General features: G+C 48.3%; 1 protein-coding gene across 1 annotated transcript in view; it reads right to left on the reverse strand.

The window, feature by feature from the left end:
• LOC115295225 (BTB/POZ domain-containing protein 9-like) overlaps positions 1-25,303 on the reverse strand; it is a 118,190-nt gene that overhangs the window by 15,576 nt on the left and 77,311 nt on the right. The window contains exon 4 of the mRNA XM_029943166.1: positions 7,369-7,447. Coding sequence (XP_029799026.1) covers positions 7,369-7,447 — 79 coding nt within the window. The remainder of the gene's footprint in view (positions 1-7,368; positions 7,448-25,303) is intronic.

The raw sequence follows: 25,303 nt of genomic DNA on the forward strand, positions 1-25,303 counted from the left end.
TACTATTTATTGTGCTTTTGTGGGAGACACAGCAGTCTGGATGTTTTAAGAGACCAATTACCTGGATTCAGGGACGCCTGGGTGGCTCAGTCAGTTAAGTGTCTGACTGAATCTCGGCTCAGGTCATGATCTCACGATTTGAGTTTGAGCCCTATGTCAGGCTCTGAGCTGACAGTGCAGAACCTGCTTGGAATTCTCTCTCTCTCTCTCTCTCTCTCTCTCTCTCTCTCTCTCTGCCCCTCCCTGGCTCACGTTCATGCACTCTCTCTCTCAAAAATAAACTTAAAAAAGAGACCAATTACCTGGATTCAAATTCTGACTCTGTCACTCACCAGCAGGGTGACCGTGGGCAAGTCACTTAACATCACTCAGCTTTAGTTTCCTCATCAAATTTTCCTTTTTGCTTAAAACATTTTGACTGCGAAAACCATGCACTAAAGAGTACATGGAAACAGCTTGTTGGATCATGATATAGTAAATGCCATGTAAATGCCACTGCGGTCAAGAACCCAGGACATTGCTGGTGTCCCTCGGTCCCTCCACAGGACTGGCCCTCCCTGATCCAAGCCTCCCCACCCCGAGGAAACCACAAATCTGGCTTTCATCATAATAATTCTTTTGTTTTTGTTTTGTGTTTCTTTTAAAGTTTTACCACCTGTGTCCACATCCTTAAATGTGATAGCATACTTTTACCTGTTCTTGAGGTTATAAGAATATAATCCTAAAATACATATTCTTTTGCATCTGGCTTCTTTCCTTTGGCATGCTGTGATAGTCATAATGGAGATCACAGCCCCCCGGATGACACACTAAGCTTGGCTTATCCCTTCTCCCTGGGCAGACAACTGTCCCCCTTGGGTCTGGTACGAACAGTGCTGCTGTGAACATTGTCAGTTTTGCATAAGAGCTTCTTTAGAGAATCCACACAGGGGTGAGAGGCTGAGTCTCAGGGCAGGCGTGCACATGTTCACCTTTGGCAGATCCGACCAACCTGTTCTCCCAGCCACCACAGCAGGTCACACTCCCACAGTGCTGGATGCAAACTGTCTACTGCTCCTCATCTTTGCCAACACTTGATGGTGAGCTCCCTCATTAAAAAAAAAGTATTATTTTTAAATATTTATTTAAAATATTTATTTTTGAGACAGAGCATGAGTGGGAAGGGTCAGAGAGAGAGGGAGACACAGAATCCAAAGCAGGTTCCAGGCTCTGAGTTGTCAGCACAGAGCCTGACACAGGGCTCAAACCCACGAACCACAGATCATGACTTGAGCAGAAGTCAGATGCTTAACTGACTGAGCCACCCAGGTGCCCTGAGCTACCTCATGTTTAAAAAGTGGGTAAGAGTAGAATCTGCTTCCATATCACGACTAGATGATATGATTAGCCCCACAGGGCTTGGAATCGGGCCTCCCACACAGCAAGTGCTTAGTAAACATGAGCTGCCATTTTATAATTTATAATAAGAATAATAATAATCAAGACCCTTTACAGTCTTGAACCAGGACATGCTGAGGTATGGGGCATATTTACCTTTCCACTTACAAAAGTGACTGGTTTAAGAAACTCTTCATTGTGACTACAGGAACTTTGCTTTGGACTGCCACAGTCTCTCGGTGGTGAGAAGTGGCATTACTGAACCCTTTATGTGGCTGACTGATGCAAAAGGGAGAGACAGGAGGAGAGACTGAACAATCCCTTCACTTACTCAGCCAACAGGTACTCCATGCTTACGTGCACCAGGCCCATACGAGGTGCCGGAGACACAAAGATAAACACGACACAGCCTCTTTCCTCAGCTGCATACACACAACAAGTGAAACGGAACGCTGAGAGCAGCCTGCGGGCCGTCAGCTCCATCCTCCACTTCTGTTGACTTGGCAAAGGTTCTCGTGTGGCCTCTTGGGAGTGGGACCCTGGTCTTTCTATGTTGCAGATAGTTAGTTTTGCCTATAGTCCTTTTGAATCCTCAGGGGCTGTCTGTGCCCCTGGGCTCTCTGCCTACTGAGAAATCGCTCCAGAACTTGCTCTCAAACCCAGGTTTCCAGCCAAGCCACAAAAACAAACAGGTAGAACTTCTATTTCCTTTGATACACTGATGGATTTGCAGACGGCTCTTGTTTGCACCCCGGCTGGCCTCTGAGGATGGCGGTGTGTGCCTCTGTGGCTCTGCTCCGATAATTAACAGGATGGACACGAAGGGGTCCTTGAGAGCTGCTGCTTGGCCCTGCCTTGGTGTCCAGAGCTGCAACTTCAGATCTGCTGCAGTGGTTGTGGTGTGGTTGACAAGGCCCAGGCTCTAGCCTTTTTCAGACAAGAGAGCCTCAGAAAGGCGGGTAGCACCTGCCCCCTGAGCACTCGAGGCTGATCAGCAGGCGAGGCAGGCGGGTCCCCGCGCGGGAGTGGCCACACGAGTGCCAGAATGGCGGCCGAGACCACCATAATGTGACTGCGAAACAGCCCAGGAGGACCCGTCTGGCCACTGGCCCTGGGGAGGATCAGAGAAGTGGAAACAACTGACGGAGAGCAGGATGAGGGGCAGGTGTGCTGAAAGATGCGTGCCTGCCATCTAGTGCCAAGCGTGACAGGAAGACAAAGGGGACCCTGCGAGTGGGCAGAGAAGACATGCAACAAAGGCGTCCAAGGGTAGAAGGGAGAAGCACGGGCTGGGTGAGAAGCACGCCACACCCAGGGGAAATTACGGAGCAGAGGATGACAGAGCACATACTGGTGGGGACGAGAGGAAAGAGAAGCTAAGATAAATGACAAGGATGATGCCAAGCACACAAGGAGCAGGAGGTCAGTGGAGGCAGTGGTAGAGCCTGAAAGGTTAGTGCTTGGGAAATTTATTGACAGAAGTCGTAAACGGAGCTAAAAAATTAAATGAATTCATTGCTGCGGCGCTCACAAAGGATAGATGAGAGACAGATGCCAGCAGCAGCCTACACTTCCCAGAGGAGAGTGGTGAAATGCTGCAGGAAATCAGAAACGTGCCAAAACAGGTGATCAAGAAATCTGAGCCTCCGCAGTGGCTGAGGCTGCTGTCACCTGAGAACTCGATCTCAGGGAAGAGGGGAAATTAACATGCGGCGGACGCAGGTGGATCTTGTGTGCAGGAAGGCCTGGCCGGCTGGGGTGGGACACACATCCACCCCGGGGAGGAGATCCCAGTCCGTTCCAGCAGCAGCCGGGATCTGGAGGTCGGGGTAGGTTCCCACACCGCAGCTGCTCAGGGAGCAAGCAGCCCCGGCCACCAACACACTGTGTGGCCAATTTCCACCTGCCGCCAAAACAGACCGACCACCCCCGCCAGAGCGAGCCTCTGAGCTGCGCCCTCCTCTCCGGAGGGGGCAGCACCTGCAGGAAACAGTCTTCCCTGGGAGATGTGGCAGTTACCCACAGTTCTCTGTTACCCACACATGCTCAAAACCAATTCCATCTACGCTTCTTGAAATTTGCACAAAGCCTGTGGCTTGGTAACTAACACTCAGTATCTAAAGGTCCTGGTTCTGACTAAATGAAGGCCACTAAGGTCATCTGGCAAACAAGCAGTGACAGGCTGAGGAAACCCTGCCTCTCCCTATAACACCCTCAACTGTGAGAGAGAGGCGCCTGAACCCTAATATCCTGATGGCAGGGTTCGGGCTTCCCTGGACTGGGGACCTGACTTGTCCTGGGCTCCGCCTCCCCACCATCCTGGTTTCCTGACTCTGTCCCCAACCTCCTCTCCTGGCTATCTGTGCCACTATAGCTGCCCTGCCTCCCCAAGGAGTCCTGCCCCACCAACCTTAGTCACCCCTCTTCCCTTAATGCAACCTTGTCTCTCACACCTCTGAACATCACCACACCAACTTAGACACAGTCCTGCTGTCCTCTAACGTAGGTGATACTTTTTCCAAAACTCGTATGCTGCAGGAGAGAATGCTCTCTTTGAGAGCTGCTATATTCTTTAAAAAAAATTTTTTTGGTTAATGTTTATTTTTGAGAGAGAGAGAGAGAGAGACAGAGACAGAGACAGAGACAGAGACAGAGACAGAGACAGAGTGCAAGTAGGAGAGGCACAGAGAGAGAGAGGGAGACACAGAATCAAAAAGCAGGCTCTAGGCTCTGCACTATCAGCAAAGAGCCCAACACGGGGCTCAAACCCACGAACCATGAGATCATGACCTGAACTGAAGTTGGAAGCTCAACTGACTGAGCCCCCCAGGCGCCCGAGAGAGTTGCTGTATTCTTAACACCCAGGGAGATTCAGCACTTTCGCGCCTTCTTGTGTGCTCTGAGAGACACCGTTTGTGGGTCTTGCCTTATGGTCCCATTCATTACTCATGTTATGATTTCAGATATTCCCCAGCTGGCAACACCACATTGAGGCTTTTTCCCCTGAACAATAACTGACTCAGAAAGGCAGCCTGGCAAGTTGCTCATCGGCCAGATGCAACAGATCACCGGTTACTTAGTCAACCTGTACAAGCGGGCTGGTGAGTGTGCTTGGAGCTCCCTGCAGAGACATTCTGGAAACTCATGGGAAAGAGAAGGTCTTGCACTCCAACGTTAGGGTTCTGTAATGGGAAATTACTCCTCATTTGGTTACTGAGGTAGGTGACAGGGTTGGGCTCAGTGCTGGCAGAGCCTTGTCAGCACATCCCGGTGCTCGCCGGCCCTCTCTGACCTAGAAGTCCTTCTCTGGGACACAGACCTGCAGCGTCCCACAGACGGGTGACAGACAGAACTGGTTTGGCTTCTGGGGATGTATTTCATAAGAAATAAGTCACTGCACATGAAATATAGTCAATTTTAGCTTGATATATTATTATGTAAAGATAAATTTAAATTGTTTTCCAACTTGGTCCACAACAATAACTTAATGTAAGTTTCAGTAACAAAAAAAATTAGGATTTATTGGCAAAATTTTAAAAATATGACGAATAATGTACAGAATGGTTGAATCCCTATACTGTACACCTAAAACTAATGTAACATCGTATGTTAATTATACTGGAATTACAATTTTTTAAAAGATTAAAAATTTTCTAAAAATATGATATTTGGTTTAGGCCTCAAATATACATTAAGATTAAGATCCAAATCCACTTTTGTTACCTCATCAAAAAAAGTGCTTTTATGACCTGATATTTAGAGTTTTTCAATTTTGTTCCTTTAAAAAATATCAATTTGTTTACTTTTATAATTTTCAGGTTTGGTTAGAAATGAACAGGTTAAAAAAAAAAAGAGAAATGAACAGGTAAGAGACAAAGTTTCAGGCTTCTGTTTATAAGCTCTTCTAAGAAACACTTTGTAGGCATATATCATTTTTGTTTTAAATGATTAAAAAGGCAAAATGAGTATAAATTATCACAATATTTTCAGTTTTTAGAATGCTACGAGGAGTACCAGAAACACCCTGGTGTGCTCTGGGGAATTTGGATTTGACAAACATAATATACGAACCCAGGGCCAACTATGTAATGTGCAGGGCTCAGCACAAAATGAAAATGTAAAGCCTTTTGTTCAAAAAGCAGGAAAAAAGCTTTTTCTTTTCTCCCACAGTTCCTCTCTTGACCTGACACAGGGTTTTCTTTTGCTACTTAATGTTGCAATCCCTTGGGCAAGGGGCCTCCTGAGGCCCAGGCAGACCCACACAGGCATGTGGGGTCCTTTCCCGTGACTCAGATGAGAGGGACATCAGACCCTGACCCTCCCTGCAGACATGCTGGGCCCCCACAGGGAGTGGGGGGTGGCGGCAGGCACAGGGCAGGCTAGGAGGTGGAGGCTGGGCAGGTCTAGGTACCAGGGGTCAGGAAGTGGTGGCTGAGAACATGTCCTGGGAAGGTGAGAGGGCAGAGGTGGGCCTGTGCTGTCCCCTGGGGCTCCCCTTATAAAAATAAAGTCACAGGTAAAATTATGAAGAATTCAAGATGGCGCTGGAAAGCATTAAAGTCCAAGCTCAGAGCCCCCTTCTGGGTGTCGCATGCCCATGAAGCCAGTCATGTGCAGAGCTGGGAAGTATCATGTTGAGGAGAAACAACAGAATGGTTACTATTTTGATGCCTTTCATTTCCTCTTGAGTTTCAGTCTTACTGTTCCTTATGGTTCCTGTCTTTTTTTAAAGTTTATTTATTTTGATAGAGAGCGAGCGAGAGTTAGCACGTGCAAACGAGTGTGGGGGAGGGGCAGAGCATACCGAGCTGAATACACGCTGAAGCGTGAAGCCTGATACGGGGCTCGAACCCACGGACTGTGAGATCATGGCCTGAGCCAAAACCAAGAGTTGGATCCTCAACCGACTGAACCACCCTGGCGCCCCATGATCCCCACCTTTAACTAGCAGTCCTTCAGAGGTTCACACTACACACTCATGACTGTATAAAAAGCAAGGGTATAATAAGCAGATGAAGTCAACAGCATGGCCACCAGTGCTCCCTCAACACCCATTCAAAGAACAGAAAAGGTAAGTAATGAACTTACAGTTGGCTGACACTATTATCGTAAATGGTGTGAGTGAATCCGCAGGTGCCCCTGTGAGCCCACTGGGAATCCATATTGTCGAGGGGATGATGGTCCAGGCGTGCCAGGCTCACGCCTGGTTTACACTTGCCATCCTGGTGTGATTATGACTCGTGCCCTCCCTCACGTTCAAGTGTCCTGGTTTCTCTCCTCACCAAGGGCACTGTCTTCTCTCTCCTGATCCAAAGGCACCCAGTGCATTGTTCAGGGGCCATTTACATTCCCAAGAAAACAGCATGGCGATGTTTGAGGCTCAGGTCTGTCACCTGACTGCTGCCCTGACTGTGGGTTCCCCAAATTGGGGAAAACATCCTGCCCACTCTTCCCCTGTTAAATCTAAAACAGAGGGAACATCTACGAACAACACGGTCCCCTGGAAAGATCTAGGCCTGGACACCAGAGGAGGAGGCTACTCAGAAGCATTTATGTGCAGTCTGGCATAGGACAGAATAGACAAGCAGAGAAAACCAGCAGTGTCTGCCACGGTGGCCCCTGCGGGGCCAGGGTTCCTTAAACACCATGTTCAGAGGGCTGAGGGACCTGTGAAATAGCTGCCATCTGGGAGGGCGTGCGACTTGAGGACAAGGTTGTTTGACCTCTCAAGGTCCCTGTGGTTGCCGATTCCAAGGGAGGCTGGAGGGAGTAAGCAAAGCCATAGGAGTTGGCTTTCATTTCCTAGTGAAGAGACATCTAGAAATGATAATGATATCCCCACTGTGCAGGAGCAGGACTTTCTTCTGTAACAAGCTGTCTGAACAACAGGCCATTAGCGGGTAGAACAAACAGTTCCACTTAACTCGGGATGTCGCATTTACCTGTACATCATGAAACAGCACAGCGTTTTTCATGAAAGGAGACCCTTACCTCATTTGCTGTGTTGTGTGTTCCCACGATTCGGATGAAGGAGGCAGGCTGTCTTTCAAAAATTATAGATTGCCAGGACCTGTGAGAGGAAGCACAACCGTTTGCCTGGTTAGACAGTACGGTTAACCCTGTCAGCAGGCAGGAGGAGCCGTGTGCCGAGGAAGGAGGGAGGCTGTGGTCCATCCTCAGGAGGACTGTGACGTGGGGGGGACGGGAGCATGGGAACAGGGTTCCCCCTCATGTGTGCCCGAGGGAGGCGGTCAGTCTGCAGTGTCCCTACCTTCTATGAAGGTGGCCTGGGATTCACATAAAGCCTCTCCATAAACAAGCACGAAGTACAGACCAAGCTCACATTGCGACAAGAGTGTGGCTGAAAAGCGATCAAGGTCGGTGAGAGTGCACAGAACACATTTCCTCATCTGTGAAAAGGCCTCTGTCAGGGAGCTGTTGGCTGAATAGGTGCGAACCTGAGAGGCGTGGTGGGTTCTGGGAGGAGAGGTTTGAACCAGGGAAGGAATGGGGACTGAGCAGGACAGGGCAAGGGGAGGGAGAAGATGAGGTCACTCAAGCCATGAGTGCAAGTGATGGCACCTGCAGAAGAAGAGACGGTTTCTCCACAGGCCTCCCTCCACCTCCTCTGCTTTCCTTGCTTCCAAATGCATCCCCCCTCCCCCACCCCAGGGCTTCTTCTCAGGACCAGCCAGCCTCTGGTGGCTCAAAAGCCAGCTCCTTTAAAGCCCAGCCAAGCAGGCTCTAGATCAACCCAAAGAGGAGGAGCTCTGCTCTTGGTTTGAGGCTCACAGCTCATCAGAATGCACTGGGGAAGAGCACGGCACCCACGACTGTAAATTCCAATAATATTTTCTGTAATAAATGTGAGGAGTTCACAGTTGTTGCCATCCCTCCTCTGCTCACACAGTGGAAATGCCAGCTGCTGGGAAGCTGTTTCCTGTAATTGTCTAATTACCAAGTAATGCTACCAAAGAAAATATATGTATTTGTGGCTTGTTTTTTCCCCTTTGGTTTCAGGTGTTCCATCTTCTCTCTCACTATGAGCCTCCCACTGAGATTGATTCACTGCTGCCTGGACACCCAGGCCCCTTAAGGTCATTAAAAAGCCGTTACCATACTGTATGCAAAGTCTGTGCCTCTGAAAGCAGTTTTCTGGAAACAGCAGAAGAAAAATCACTCTCTCTGTAAAAATGATGTCCTTCACACATGAAGGTTATGTCATGTGACCATCCCCAGAGCCTGCACCCTTGGCCCCTGTTCTCAGTGGGGGGCTGTTTTGTTCCCTGACCTATGTGGCTCCCCTGGGGAGTCTGCCGGGCAGAATGCAGCTGATGGGCTGGGGCCAGGTCTACAGAGGGAGGCCCTGTGGGGGGCTTCAACCCCGGGCCAGGGCTCCCACAGGCCTACCTGTCACTTCTGAGCTGAGCTGTGTGATTGACGAACTGGCATCCTTCCTCTGGCAAGGCAGGGAAGCCAGGGGCCTGCGCTGCATGGGGCAGCAGAGGCCCGTCCCTGCTCCCGAGGGAAGCACACTGAGGCTGGGCCACCGCCTGCTCCTCAGACTAGCCTTCCAGGAAGGCGGGACGGAGCCAGGACAAGTGACGGCAGCTGCCAACAACTGTTATGTTCCAATCGGTTTCAGAAAAAGGACTGGAGTGGAGGGGGGCTGAGTGTGGAGGAGGTCAAGACTGCGATCTTAGATGTCTAGCTGTATGCCTATCAAAAAAATCTCCAAGTGCTTCTGGACATAGAGGGAAAACTTGGCACTTGTAAGCCCACGGTCCTCAACAACATGCTTGTGGCTTTGAGAGTGCAGGCAGATCTAAACGATGCCTCCTGAGGTCCCACCTCTCCTCCCTGCACAACTGCCCAGAGCCCAGGGCAGTGAAGGGAGGGAGTCTCTCGGGAGTCGCCTTGGGCAGAGCCGGACTCCCTGGGTGGCGGGCTCAGGGCTTGGGTGCCTGCGCAGGGCTGGCAGGCCAGCAGCCTGAGCGGGAGGGCGCATTTGTGGAGTAATAAGATCAGAAGGCCTCAATTTAATACCAGTCCTCCATTACACTGCATTAATATCTAATCACATTAGAGTTCATTTTCACTAACACAGCCTAAGAGTTGAAAGATGATTTCATTTTCAGCAAAACTGGATACCGACCCTAAAACAAAATACCAGGAGGAAGGGACGCTGGTTAGGATGAGGTAATGAGCATCTCTCCTTCCCCAAATATCAGATCCCATTTCCCCTCAACTTCTTCCAAATAACTTTAAATGCTGCTCAATGGGGACATATTAGGCGGCCCTGGAAGTCCTTGTCATGTTGGGGCCACATATGCAAATCACCGGAAACCCGGAGGATGGCTGCTGAAGTGGGGACCTCACAGCGTGCCAGGAACTGCCATCACTCAGTCCCCGCGAGGCTGCGCTGCCATTTTTACTGAAAGCTGTATAAAATATCCCTCCTTGCCAAGTACAGCGGGTCCCTTCCTTAGTAGGCGACTCACCCGGGAAGACGGCGGATATCGGGAGCGCGCCACCTATTTTGGCTCACGGCCAAGGCTGGGCAACGGAGAAGTATCTGAACAGGAGCAAAGGGTGCCGAAGACACACACGGTCTCTGCTTTGAGCGCCTACCACAAAAACCAAAGCCCTGCCCTGGGCTCAAGCCCCACGCTGCTCCTCTCGGGCCAGGCTCTCTACGGCACGAACAGCTCCCCTCTCTTGAGGCTCCTCGTCTGTCCAATGCTGACAGAAAGAAACGGCTCTCCTGGTTACAGAAGTAACCTCATCTGGAGTGAGCTCCAAAACACCGGAGATTGTAAATGTGTATCTATACACAGATGTGTTGAGAGAGAGATCTGTAAGAATGTTTGTCAAAATGTTGATCGGGATTTTAGCTTTGGATGAAAGAATTTCCAGAGATATTTACTATACTTGTGCTCTTTTCTGTACTGTCTGAATTTGATAGAATGCATATGTAAGCATTTTTCAAAAGTACATATCCTGCCTAAACTCAAGGCTTTAATACAGATCATGTGACATAAGAAAGTGAAAATGCCAGCACTGTATTATTATGCAAAATATTTCCAGTTGGGAGGACACGTGGGGGTGGGGTAATCCTGGCCTTTCCCGAGCTAGAGGCGGTATGCCGCACTGCTTGACACCATGGGCTCTGGGTCAGAATCTCAGTTTTGCACTTTTACCAGCTCTGTGACCTAAGGCAAGCTGCTTAACCTCTCTGGGCTTCAGTTTCCTCATCTGTAAAATGATGATAATAAAAATATCTAACTTTTTATGGTGAAGATTAAGTATATTAACAAATATAAAACATCTAGAACAATGTACTAAGTATTAAAGTACTAAAAATGGTACTGTTATTACTACTGTAGGTGGTATTGTTATTACTATTACTATTACTCTTCAGCCAAATGAGTCTGGACAAGACACACTGCTTTCCTGGGCCTCATCTGTGACTCATCAAGTTTGTTAGTATGTGATTTGCTAACCACTGCAGAGGTTCCCAGGGGCACCCAAGGCAGCCCATCAGCACCCATTTCTTGGAGGCGGTCAAGGTAGCTGGGTTTTGGAGGAATTATGCGAGTATTTCTTGAATAGACTCTTGAGCCTGGCACCTGAGCGTCGCGGTGATCCATGTAAGACGTAGCGACTCCCCTTGTGAGCTTCCTAATCCCTCTGGGGAGATCAGCATCCTTCCGGGAAGTAGACAACAATGTCAACAGTACACTGGCCCTAACTCACACACTGGTGGTGTTCCAAGGCTTCCTTTGTAATTGGTCGTTTGAAGCTTGGAAGCTTTTTTCCAGAGAAATAAAGTTATAAATTTTGATTGGGCTCCAGGCTCACCCATAACATTCAATTTAACCCATAACGAGGCTGAAATACTATATATATGAAGTTAAAAAAAAAAGAAGAAGAAAATGATGTTGTTGCCATAGTGGTAATTAAGCAAGCCAGAAAAACAAGAGCTTGAGACAGTCTCTCTAAAGCTGCTGCTTGATGAAGGATTAAGTACTGTCAGGCGCATGAAATCAGGAGCCTGTGGCTGGCATATGGTAGGTGGCCTGGTAAGGAGTGAAAACGTGGGCCAGGAGCTGGCCCGTCTGCAGACCACTGCATGGCTCACGAAGGCTTCACGATCACGATCTATCACATTTGCTTCCCAGCAGTCTGTTATATACCTAGGCAGCCAACTGCAATCCCATCTCGAGGTGAGACACTGAGGCAGAAACAGAAGCAATGTATCAACATTCCAGCGCCGCCATGTGCAGGGTCAAGACCAGAAGCCAGATAACGGCTGTCGGTGCTCCTTCCACCAAAGGGCACAGTGAGAAACTTTCTGACCGAGGGGCTAGGGCACTGACTAATCCCTGTCCTCTGGGTCCTAGAGTTTCATACCTCATGTATTTGCTGGTACTGTGACGCCACGCTGGAGATCATGCGCATGAGCGGATTACAAGCTGGCCTCTGGGTCCCTGTATGCAATGGGGGTGAACTGGTTGGGAGGGTCCTATGGGAAACAGTGCTTGGCCCCTGGTGGGCGCTCAGTGACTGCCAGCCACTGTTCGGTCTTTACATTCACACATACAGAAAAGCGAAGAGGACCAGGGGCTCCACAGGTGCACTCGTGGAGATGTGGAAAACACACGAGGGCGCACTGTCAGGCGAGGCAGGGGCCGCATCTACAATGTGCCCCCTCCTCACAGCTGCACACGTTACTCATGAAAACAAGCATGCTTGCAAAATATTTTGAGATATTCTGGAAGGAGACAGGCTGAATTCATGAGAGTGGTAGTCTCTGAGAGTGGGTGAGGAATGGGTTTGCTGATGAAGAACAAAGGAGGCTTCAACATTAACTGGAATGTTTTATTTCTTTGATTAAAATAAAAAAGATGAAGTGTATGAGAAAAATATTAACTACAGTCAATTCTGGGGATGAGTATGTGAGTGAATGTTATAATACTTCTTATTCTTTTTTGCATTTAAACAGTTCTTGAAATAAAAAAAGAGGGAGAAGAAAGGCATTAAAACAGTGTCTGTGTTTATGTCAGAAATAATTTCCCAGGGATGGAGTTGACCAAACTGCAAATCTAAAACTTAGGGGGCCAGGTGGAGTCCATCCCTCTGTGGGCATGGGGATTTGCCAGGTGGCGCCGCTGGCTCTGGGGACAAGTGCATCTTTGTGGGAACAGAGGACAGGAGAGCTGCTGGCTGGGGGAGGGGCGCAGCGCCATCCGTAAGTGCCGCGCTTGTGCGAGTGGCTCTGGTGACAAGGGCCACCAGAGGAAGGCAGGCGGCAGGCCTCCGCTGAGATTGGCCTTCCAGCCTAAGCCTCGTCCTGCCTTCTCTGGGGGATCCTGCAGATCCTGTACCAAGCGAGGCTGGTCTTTTCAGTTCTGGAAAATCATGTGACTCTGATGCCTATGCTGTACAGAGAATGCCAGGGTCGGAAATTTTCTGGAGCAGGCCTGGCAAACACTGTGGAGGTGGCCAGGGCGATGCTGGCAATTAAACATGGCAAACTGAACACACAGGTTAATCTTTGCTCCCTTCACTAAAAGGGCAGTAAGGAAATCTAATATATGCTTCATATCAAATATATGTGTTCTAACACCCCCCCCCCACAGCCCCCAAGCAGAGAAAGAATGAAGAGACGTTACCCTCTTTGTGTTTCCGCCTGCAAGAAAATGCACAGGAATCAAGCAGATTCACATTACAGAACCCTAGAAAGGCTCACGCCCCTGAGTCATCAATCACCTTTGAAGGTGGGGTGTACAGGGGACTGAACTAGGAGAACCGGTTGAAAGCAGGTGCAAGGAGCAGATGGACTCCCCCGTATCCCCTCTCCTTCCTCCTGCACATCAGGGATGAGCCCTCTCCCACCGTGGCAGTAGACAGGGGTTTCCCTCTGCAGCCCTTGAACAGAGAGGGTCTACTCCAGGGATCCACGCACAGTAGAGGGTGGGAACCTATGGGGGCTGTGAACAAGGAATTACATAGATGTGTATGTCTGATGGTGAGACCCCCAGTCCCCTACCCTCTCTTGGCTTTGAGGCCACTGTGATCCGGGCTTACTCCCCAGGCAGGAGACTGGAGGGTCCCTCTCTGGAGACTGAGCAGCCCAAGAGGAAAAACCTGGAGACATGTACCCGGTTTCCTTCTCCCTGTCCCTCAGTCTGCTTTCCAGAGATATTTATCCAGTGCTTACTATGGAGCAGGCCCTCTTGTAGACTCTGCTCTCAAGCTTACATTCTATTTGGGGGCTCACATCTAGCCCCAGGTAGAGGGCTGAGTAGAAAACTACAGCAGTGTAAGTTGACTGAGAAGGGCACACGGCTTTCAGAGAACATATTTAAGGAGGTTCTCTCTGACACGTGACCACTGAGCTAAGACTGACACCGGCGGGGTAAATGGCCACAGGGATCTGGAAGAATGTTCCAGTGAGAAGAAACAGAAGGCAGCTGCTGTGCTGGACCTGAATGAGATCAGGCAGGGTTCTCCCAGTGAAATGCCAAATCCCTGTCTGGTAACTTGGAAGGAAGTACGCAAACCCACCACATACAAAAATCTTCCAACCAGCTTTCTCAATGCCTAACGTCTGAAGGAGAGCATCCAGTCCAGAACCATCACAAACCCTAACATGGAAAAGAGAGATCGAAAGCACAGAGAAAAGAAAAATAATTCAGAGGATATAGCTGTAATTCAGTAGACAGAATAAACTTCAGAAACAAACCACTATACACTGCCAGAAAGCTAAAAGAATTATTACACTCTTGAAATAAGAATAAAATGATATGAAAAGGGGATATTCAGAGAACAAGAGAATGCACTTGTCAGTTGAGGCTATGAATTGACATCAATAGTTTAACAAAATAGAAGCTTAAGTTGAAATTTTGTGGAGCATCCAACAAGATGGCAAAGATAGAAGATAGAAGAAAAAGGATAAGAAAATGAGAGGTCTACTGTCCAACTAGTAGGCGTCCCAGGAAAAAAGGGCAGAGAAGGTATGAGTTCTAATACTGCCAAAGTAAAAAGAAGTTTTCCCATATATGAAGGATATAACTTGCTAGGTTAGAGGCCACTGAGTGGACCGACTCTACAATAGATAAGAACACAAAACATATGACTGAGAAACTTCAGAAGATCTAACTGTTTCTGGACAGCGCAAAAGCAAATCAAGGTAAAGATGAGGGAATCAAAATTACATGAGATTTTTTAAGAGCAACACTGGGAGTCAGGAAACAACAGAGCTGTTCTAAATATTGAGGGAGAAATTAGCCCCAGCCAGAGGACTATTCCTAGCCAAGACACATATTTGGATAGAATATAGAAACTTGGATTCAGGCATATGAACCTGAAAACACTACCTCCAAGGCATTCACTAGAAACTTCAGAAAATGTGCTCCATCAATAACAAAGGATTAAACCAAGGCAAAGGAAGTTATAGGATCCTGAAAAGAGAGGACCTAGTGGGGTGGGAAGGGAAACTGGAGGATGAGAGCTGAGCAGAGGCCTAAGGGGACCAGCCCCACAGGAGAAGGAAGGTGGGGCTCCAAGGGGGAAAAACCTAGAGGCGTTAGACTGGGCTGCGGGGATTTGAGTGGCTTTGACAAAAATAAGTGATATGTACCCATAAAATTAATGAATGACAGATATATGGAAAACTAAATAATTTTTTAAAAATGTTTATTTGCTTTTGAGAGAGAGAGAGAGACAAAGAGAGAGAGAGAGAACAAGCAGGGGAGGAACAGAGAGAGGGAGACAGAAGATCCGAAGCAGGCTCCAGGCTCTGTGCTCACAGCAGAGAGCCTGATGTGGGGCTTTAACTCACGAGCCATGAGATCATGACCTGAGCCCAAGTTGGATACTCAACCAACTGAGCCACCCAGGCGCCCCTAAGTAATATTTAACTCCAGGAAAAACAAAAGATATTACAATGAAAGGCAATTTTAGTGAACAATGTGACTTAGCCCCAAACAATAGTCATACTAATGCCAACACTAAATGCTAAAAACTCATTTAATAGGAGTGAGAAAAGGAGAGGAGAGGGAGAGAAATATGTTTATGGGAGGGAAGGGTAAGGAAGCTCAATCCTTATTGTCCAAAGTAGGGAAATGATAGATAACGTTGGCAACAGGATTAAAAAGCAGCACGATAAGCACATGGTTTAGAAAGCTGAAGGCACTGACCAAAAGACAGATCTATAAGACATGAACAAGTTTGCCTCAAAATCTGATCACGTGTTATGGTGACAAGTGGGGGAACACAGGTGCTTTCACACACTGCTTGAGGAAGTGTAAACTGACACACCCAACCAGCAACATTTTATTATTTTATTATTATTTTTTTTGCATTTATTTAGTTTTGAGAGACAGAGCATGACAGAGAGAGAGAGAGAGAGACACAGGATCCGAAGCAGGCTCCAGCCTCGGAGCTAGCTGTCAGCACAGAGCCTGACATGGGGCTCGAACTCAAGAACTATGAGATCATGACCTGAGCCGAAGCTGGACGTTTAATGGACTGAGCCACCCAGGCACCCTGCTACCTGAACTTAAAAAAACATATAACTTGAATAACTTGAATAAAAATTAAAGAAATTCATTAGTTGAAAAATAAAAGCAGAGCCAAGAAGAGGAGCTGAGCCTATGATGAGGAGGAATGGAAAGGGTATGTGGGGAATAGATTTATTTACAGCCTTTGGGAGCAGGGCCAGAAGGCAAACATGAACCTTCAGAAAAGATTCCTGGGGGCGCTTGGGTGGCTCAGTCGGTTAAGTGACCAGGTTTGGCCCGGGTCATGATCTCATGGTTTGTGGGTTGGAGCCCCGCATCAGGCTCTGGGCTGACAGCTAGCTCAGAGTTTGGAGCCTGTCTTCAGATTCTGTGTCTTCCTCCATCTCTGACCCTCCCCTGCTTGAGCTGTCTCTTTCTGTTTCTCAAAAATAAATAAAAAACATAAAAAAATTAAAAAAAAAAAGATTCCTGGAAAGGAGGGGACTATTAATGGCTGTCCCCTATCAACTGAGTGGCAGCGACAGCAGAGCCCTCTCAGAGCTGTGTGGCCTTGAGACATGACAGGTGTGAAGGCCCTGAGTGACCTCCAGACCAGCCTGCAGATCCCTGACAGTTTTCTATGAGCACACCTCGTGCTGACCACAGCTGCCTGCCGTTCCTCCGCACCCACTGCCTGGCAGCAGCGACAGGCCCAGGACCCCACACTGCTCTGCGATCAGATCTAAAACCTTGCTGGGGCCTGGGCCTGGGCCTGTAAAGGACAGTGCATCTTGTACATCACTGGGAGAGGCCAGAATTCTAGAGTTGTAACAGTCCTTAAGCGGGGTCCCCCGTGTCTCTCCCTTCCTGCTCCTAACCTGGCATATCCGGGGGGCACCCCCATTGCCCCAGAAGCAGAGTGACTGGGTGTCCTATGCAGCAGAGAGGCAGGGTTGGCCTGGATTCTGATGAACCCCTTCCCAAGAGCTTCCTGGTCCTCAGATTGCGGACGCTAGTCTAAAGGGAAGGCTCTGTGAGGGGCAGGTCTAACCTGGCACCCGGGAGGAAGTTCTTCTGTCTTTCACGATGCTTAACTGGATTTTATGGCTGTCTCACTGCCCTGACTTACAGGGAATTCTGGGCTCGCTCCGTTTACCCTGTCTGTCTCTCCATTCAACAACTATTTATGGAGAGCCCACTACATGCCACGCCCAGGAAAAACACTGCCAAGTTAGTCTAACCTGACTGCAGACCTGAGGAGGCAGGAAAACAGATTGTTAGGAGCATCTGGGAGTTGTGACCATTTAGTCACATGCTGATCAGCCACATGCTTACTAAGATCAAAGGTCAGACAGGGGAGGTTCCTAAGACTATCTTGCTGGTTGACTTGAGTATTTTTAAACATCTGAGTTTGTTCCCCCTTAAAAATCGGGAGATTTCACCTAAAAATACAAACTTCTGGTTTCTATTGAAAACCTTAGGGTCCTCTTTTCTGCAGAGACAACACTGGCTAGAACTGAGGCGAATGAGGCAGACCCAGGTCAGCGAGCTTTTGGTGGTCTCCATCACTCCCTGGAGCCTGCCCTGGCCCGACGTGCTGGCTCACATCACCCACTTGGCCCACAGAGGTGGCCAGGTTTCCACTCCAGCCTTAGAGAGAGCTCCGGCAGTGTTAAAATGGAACGAATTAAATATCTAACTCTTGTACAGGAATCGGACCACCTCAAAATTCTTTGGGAACCTACCACCAGAATAGATATACAAATTATGTTTCATTAATAATAATAATAATAATAATAAATCTGGGGCACCTGGCTGGCTCAGTTGGTGGAGCATGCGACTCTTGATCTCAGGGTTGTGAGTTCAAGCCTCAGCTTGGGTGTAGAGATTACTTAGAAATAAAACCTTTACAAAAAAATTCTATCTTCTTATACTGGCCTTACTTCTTACCTTGGCCTTGAGTACAACTGAGGACAGAACAGCTGATACTGATCGTCTTCAGTCACTGCTGCTTGTCTTCCCCTGGTCTGCAGTTAGTAGGTTATTCTGTGAAGCTTCAACATTCCAACTCCCAGGCCAATTACACTCAGAATCCCTGGGGTGGGCCCTGCAGGAGTCCTATGTAAACCCCTCAGGGGATTTCACTGAACAGTGGAGGTGGAGCCCTTCCCCTGGCTGGGGGTGGGGATGGCGTGGCCTGCTGGGCTGTCTTCCTAATTACAGTGCAGGTGAGCGGTCCCCTAGCTTCCTCCTGCCTGGGCGTTTCTGAACCTACGTGGGCATTCGATGCTTTCCGGCCTCTCTTCTCTGGTGAATACACTTGCATTTGCTGTTCTAACATGAACTGGTCTTGGGTTTTACCGTCCCTGCTCATAGCATCATTTTCCCTTTTAGAGGAGTTTCCTCTCAAAGGAAAGGTCAGGGCCCTCCTGTCAGCTCCTCGTAAGAGTGAGCTGAAACCTTCCTGCCCTGTGGCAGCCACAGGAAGGTCTGTGTCCTGAGGAATTCGTAGAGAGCTCACATGAGTGGTGGGGAAGCACAGGGGAGAGGGGCCATTTTAATACTCTGCATCGCACTCAGCCCCCATCCCCAAGGCCAGCTCCCACTCTGCGCCATCCACTCCCTGCCATGGAGCGCTCCTTGATTCCCCTAAGGGGATGCAGTAATTGATGATTAGCATTCCAAAGCTTGGCTTACATCCTGCTAGCCCGTCATATTTAATTACATTTTAACTATATTCGTCTTCGATAATAGCACGAACATAATTTAGATAATTATCTCTCTCTCTTATTCTCTGACTCTGTCTCACTTAGAGCTCCTTGCAACAAAAATCGCTTTCTCGGCTCAAACACATAAACAGACTCTGGGGCCAAGTGCTTCTCTCTCTCTCTCTCTCTCTCTCTCTCTCTCTCTCTCTCTCTCTCTCGCAGCTGTGCTAGAAACGCAATGGTTTTGAGTATCATGCAGAAAAAAAGAAAATCCATGTTTCTTCCTGCTTCTGTATTCATGATTGTACACTGCCGGTGGCGGGAGTTGGTGCGGGCGCGTGCATGTGCCCACATTTGCACCTGGGCAAGAGCTTTTGTGTGGTATAGCAACAGGGGAGGCCTGGTCAATCAAATTAGTGTCTATAAAGCACCCTCGTGGTCTGGCATTTCTCTCTTCCAAGGTTTAATGGCTTCCCTCGCAAATTTAAACTCTGTTGAAACAGTTCTAAATGTCTGGGAAGTCTTTTGAAGAGATGTGTTCTTTCTAAAAGGGTTTCTATCACACTTGGATCTTATAATTAATGACCTTTACCCTTGCCTATTGTCTGCCTTCTCCAAGAGCCCATCCGGTACCAGAGGGAAACCTGGGGCTCTTCCAAGGGAGAGTGTGGCTCAAGTCTATCGCTACAGTGTTCCTTGTCCCTACGGACTCTCTCAACCACCACTGGGAGGCGTGCCATCCATGCCCTCTGAGTTCCTGGCCTAATAACTCCCCTCCGCTCCCCGCTGAGCAAAATGTATTCTTCAGAAGCTTTGTAAGTTGTCCTGGTGAAGCCAGAGAGAGCTGAACAATTTAGGTAGGAAGATTTTGTTACAAAGTTCACACCTCTAAGATTTTTGAACACACGAGGGAATAAAAAATGGCCTCAGAAATAGCTCCTATCCAAGATAATCCTGCTCAGAGTCTTGGGATCCAGAGCCTGCAAGAATGTCATCAAGCCACTTCACAAGATCCAGTGAGGGGATGGGGAGTCCTTACCCCCAAACACTCAGGTTCTGTCCATCTATTTCCTTGGTGTCTTCAAAGGCTCCAATAAATACAAGATTTCATGGAAAAAGAAATTCTCCTTGTCTGATATTGAAGGATTATCCATTAGTTATTCATTTTCTTCAGATGAATTCATTATTCATATGGCTCTAGGTCCATATCAGAGACAAAAATAATTTTCCCCCCTTGAAGAATAAATACCACCAAGTAGTCCCCACACTGGTGACAGCCAGGCAGGAAGAGGTTGAACAGGGGAGTGTCTGTGTAGTTAACAAACGTAGAGACTCTTGCTGTCCCTTATTTGGGAGGCCAAAATTTCTAGCTCACTCTGGAAATAAAGACACAGACCAGACTTCAGGAAGCCAGGCAGAGCAGTCAAGACCCAACATTTTGCTACCCCTGTGTTCGGTCTACCAACCGACCCTTCTGATGTGACTAGGCTCAGTACTGGTTCATGTGCAGAAAGGAAATCATGTGCAGAAGGGAACTGACTAGTAACTCTCGGTGACCTGGGAAGGTTGTGGGGTCCTGTCTGTGGTGATGTCAAAGACCAGGCCAGGAGCGGCCCCCTCTCTCTACGGCATAGGTTCTGGGGCCATTCACCTCTCTCGGTGACGGCAGCTGGGGAGAATGATCTAACTGGGTATCTTGTGTTGTGAAGTTCCTGTCCAGAGTCGGAGCTACTTAAGGCCAGGCCTGTGGTGGGCTTGAGGGGACACACTTCTTTTCCCTCATGGCCCTGCACAGGATCCACATCCCTTGGTTTGCTCCATATTGTTCGGGAGGGATGTTCCTACTTTTGATCGTTTGATGCCCAGCTCAGGTGCTTAGGAATTCTGCTGGAATCTGCCCGAAATGCAACAACTACCCAGGTCTTGGTCTCCGCCGAATGAATGGCGGAGCTGGCCGCTCGGCCATACCTTCCACCAGCAGGTAGCTCTAGAGGCTGGTGGGGGTGAGGGCACACTCAGTTTGCTTTTCCCCCCCAGAGGATTCCCTGGCAAGTACAATGCTCAACAGAATTATTGATTTAATGACGTGAGCGGCTCCTTTCAGCCTGTAAGGAGAGCAGGCTCGCTCTGAAAAGGCTGTTGCCGCTGAGGAGAGTGCCGCTTCCTCTTTGGCTCTGTGTGACCGTCCCAACGCCACCTCCGTTTCTCCTCCAGAAGCACGCTCCCTTGGAGATGCACACTGGAAATGTGAGGACCATGCCTGAGCCCAAGCCAATTTTCAAATGTTAAGAATTTGGCAATTTCATTTCCTAGTGTTTTAAATACCAAAAGGATTGAGAACACAATGAGGACTAAATAGCCCTGCATTTCAGGTTTTAAAAAAAAAAGGCTGCTTTTATGGAAATTCACGCCAAATGCCTGTGCAGAACAAAACCTGACCCTGACCTCAGAAACCCACCGCAGCACAGACCCCGAAGTGAGCCAGTGGCCCTCCAGAAGGACTGCTAGTCATTCTCTGAATCAAATCTGACCAATTTCATAACTAAAAATTACACTAAGCTCCTGTGGGTATTCCAGATCTGATGACATGCCAAATTCGTTCAGTACCTAACACTGGGGAGACATTCAGTGAAAACTTAAAAATAGACTCTCCCTCTCCAGCCATTAAGGGCCTGATATTTGCAGCTGAACAGGTAAGGAATTGGGGGCATTGGAGAGAGCGTTAAAAATCTCCAGAGTACAAAAGAATGTTTCTTTATGATGAAACCTATTGCTCTTTGCCTGGAGTTGCCCAAGATTAGCCTAGAGCCGCTGAACACACTGAAATCTCTGATAGGAGTTCTACAATAAAAAGGTGACAAGTGTTTCTGGCAGGCCCCTTAAAGGCCCTTTCTGGAATTTGCATGAATTGCCACATCAACACAATTAAAGCCGATGTAAGGCAGTATGGTGCATGTAACAATCTTTCTTTTGGGACATTTTCTGTTAATAAAAAAGTGGAACTTATTAAAAAAATAACTTCTCTCTCTTTTCAAACACTTTCTTGATAAAAAGTCACCACCACTCCCCACCTCAACTTAGTGTCGATGAATTTCTTGGTGTGTGCGCTCTCTTGCAGTCCCCATTTGGCTCTCCTGGTTCTGAGTCACTCTCTGACCTCTTCCCTGGGCTCATGCCCACAGGCTGGCAGGGAAGAACTCTGCCCCGTGACCCTGCTCTGCTCATCTCAGTGCCTTCAGCCAGGCTGCCTTAGTGCAGAAGGAAAGAGACGGCCTCTGGCTCCCTGTGACCTTCTGAACCATGGTGGCTGATGCAATAGGCCAGGAGACAACCAGGGCAGGTATGAATGAACTACCAAAATTAGGTTAAATAATTTACATAATTTATGACACAAAAATCAGATGCCAAAACAGGTAGGGGGATTTAGCTGGACAAGGAGAATGGTTGGAGGTATGATAGGCCAGGGATCTGTTTGGATCACTTTAATAAGCCATAGGAGCAAAATCAAGATCAAAACCATAGGTGCAGAATGCATGGGAGGCATCTCACTCTTTGTGATGAATCCTGAGTCTCCTCAGGGCAGCAACCTCAGAGATTCCCTCCCTATATTTTGTAAGCCTAGATGTCGTGTGTGCACACAGGTATATGTGTGTGTGTACGTACACGTGTGTCTGGGACCAAGATCTGATGCAGTGCCTTTTTTTTAAAATTTTTTAACATTTATTTATTTTTGAGAGATAGGGAGAGACAGATCATGAGCAGGGGAGGGGCAGAGAGAGAGGGACACAGAATCGGAAGCAGGCTCCAGGCTCTGAGCTGTCAGCACAGAGCCTGATGCGGGGCTCAAACCCACAAACTGTGAGATCGTGACCTGGGCCGAAGTCAGATGCTTAACCGACTGAGCCACCCAGGTGCCCCTGCAGGACCTTTCTTAACACTTGCTTTGAATTTTGCTCATGACCCAAGGCTAAGACATCAAACCATGACTTCTTTATCACTTCATAGTAAACAAGCAGCCAAGAGGCCTGCGCAAAAATATGGTTTCCTTTCAGGTCCTGTCTTAATCTACCCCTACTGACTTGCTGTGCTAGTCCCCTGCCCTGAGGGCTTTGCAGAGTTGAAGGCAGATACCAAGAAGTCAGATTGCACTCAACAAGGTTAAAAGTTATCCTTGGCACATGGAAATCTCCTGCAATAAAATACTAGAAGACGGCTGCTGAAGCTAACAGCTTATTTTTCTGTATTACTTCTTGGGGAGGAAGGTTGCTGGGTGAAGGGGATGGGTGAGAAAACTGACCAGTAACTCTTTCTGATTCCATTGTCAGCCTTTAAAATCAGATAGATCAGCTATTAATCTCAGAAAGCCAGCAGTGAATGTGTGCAATAAATTTGTCATTACTTTATGAATAAGCTCTCGGTCGTGAGGGCTTACTGTCTGGCAATTCACCTTTTCCATGATATTTTCTATCAGTTGTATTTTGGAGCAGCTTAGAAAGAATATTATTTGTGTTCCTGGAGCTTGGAACATAAAAAGCCCTCAGAGTGATGGAGACGCACAGGCAGGCTTCGTGTCTGCCCCTGGGCTCGCTAAGCAAACAGTTTACTGACGCTTGAGTGAACACCACCAGGGGACAGGAATCACTCTTCTGGGTCCAGGAGAGCCCGCATCTCCTCAGCAGCTGCTAATGAAGGCCCTGTTAGCACGAGATGACGTTGCACATGCCCATTGGCTTTCTGTCAACGACTGTCAAATAGAGCTGTTGGTAATCACAGCTGGCAAGTTGTTTAGTCAATATTTTTGAAAAGTTCAACCAAGTGTGTGAAAGCACAAAGTAGATTTTCCTAAAGTTGCGAGATGATTTACTCGTCTCCCTGCTCTGTTGTGGCTCTACCCCCATCAGGATCACACTGGCGTCCTGCTGCGAAGTCCGGAAGGGCTGTGCAGCGTGAGATGTAGAAATGGATGAAATTTCAGCTGCTCTGTCACTCAGCTTGTTTTTTTCCGTCAAGTCAGCTGAATGCTCGATCTGCGACTCTGAACTAGAGATGAACACAACAACAGCGAAACCCTAACTAACACGACCACGGCTAGGAGCAACAGCTCCAGGGCCAGCTTAGACACTGTCCCAGGGAGGAGGCCCCGCAACAGCAGTTTTAAAGCCTTAGGGCAGATATCAACACTTCTGCCCTTCACTCCTTACGAAGGACTCTATTCTAGAACAAAAGATGGCAAACGTCCTTTTTGGAGCCATTTCCCTGGATGTGACAAAACATCATAAACGAGAACCCCACTAAGGTAGGAAAGACCGGGAGCACATGATGGGGTGATGGCTGCACCATCTGTGGTGGTGGATATGGGTATCCATCTTTGTTTCCACGATTTTCATTTTCTTCATTTATATAATCTTTGTGGGAATGATCATGACTCCCAACTTTGGGTCAAAATGTCCTGTTAGCAAAGCAGACTTGGGGCTAGCAGACTGGTATAGGCTCTGCTGAACTCTTCAGAGAGTTCTTGTCGCAGCCTTTTTATAGTGACTGAGTCTAGTCAGGGACACTAAAATGCATTCCACAGAAATGCAGCATTTGGGAAACACAGGTTCCTGCTGAAGATCTTGGATGCTAGGACTCCCAGGCCTGGGTCCCTGCGTGCACAGTTGCAGGTTTATATCCCATCTTCTTAAACTCCTCCCCGCGCCCCCACAGTACAGGGGTGCTTAGCAGCTGATGACAGCATCTGAAGAATCTGCCACGGCACTGAAACTCTCGCTGGTTCTCGCAACTGACCCAGCACACCCTGACCTGTGCTGCAGCTGGCACGAACACCCTCACGGTCCCTGATGAATACAGGAACCGCCTTCTGGAGGGAACACTGACAAGCCCTGGTTCAGGGCTTCCCACAGGTAGGGAGGACACCCAGTCCACAAGAGAGTCTGACGCACATTCTGACGTACTGTGCCGGGGTCTCAGACTTATCAACAGCACCTGGGGGGGGGTGTCAAACAGAGACCCCCAGGCCCCATCCCCAAAGTTTCTGATTCAGCAGGTCTGAGGGGGAGCCTGAGAATTTGAGTTTCTAACAGCTTCCCACTTCCCAAGTGGTGCTGATGAACAGGGGACCCTACTTTGAGATCCACTGTTCTGTTTTGTAACCAAGAGGACAAGCCTATGTTACACTAAGCTGAAGGCAGCAAGCTGGAAAAATCATAGGTAGTTTTAGAATAAGGCAACCAGGAAGACATAAGAAGACACTTTTAGTGGTAGTGAGGATGGGGGGCTGATACGGAGATGATACTGTGGGCAGGAAGAGGGGCAGAGAGAGAAAAGAGAGAATCTTAAGCAGGATCCATGCTGTCAGTGCACAGCCTGATGCGGAGCTTGGTCTCATGAACTGGGATATCATGACCTGAGCTGAACTCAAGGGTCAGATGCTTAACTGACTGAGCCACCCAGGAAGCAGGGAGGTTTTAACTTCCCAGCAGGAAGGTTTTTAATCCAGCTTTCCAAAGTACTCCACAGGTATCCCGGTCAGGTAAAGAGGTTTGCTGGCCAAGGATCACGACTCTGGAAGAGGAGCTGTCTCGGAGCAGGAAGGTCATCAGGCAGTACTCACAATATCTGGGTTTTGGCCTAGCTTCTGCCACTCACTAGCTTTATGACCTTGGATAAATCACTTGATTTCTGGAGTCCTTGCTGTCACACTTGGAAAAT

This window comes from Suricata suricatta, chromosome 7 (genome assembly GCF_006229205.1).
Source record: "Suricata suricatta isolate VVHF042 chromosome 7, meerkat_22Aug2017_6uvM2_HiC, whole genome shotgun sequence".
NCBI classification, from domain to species: Eukaryota; Metazoa; Chordata; class Mammalia; order Carnivora; family Herpestidae; genus Suricata; species Suricata suricatta.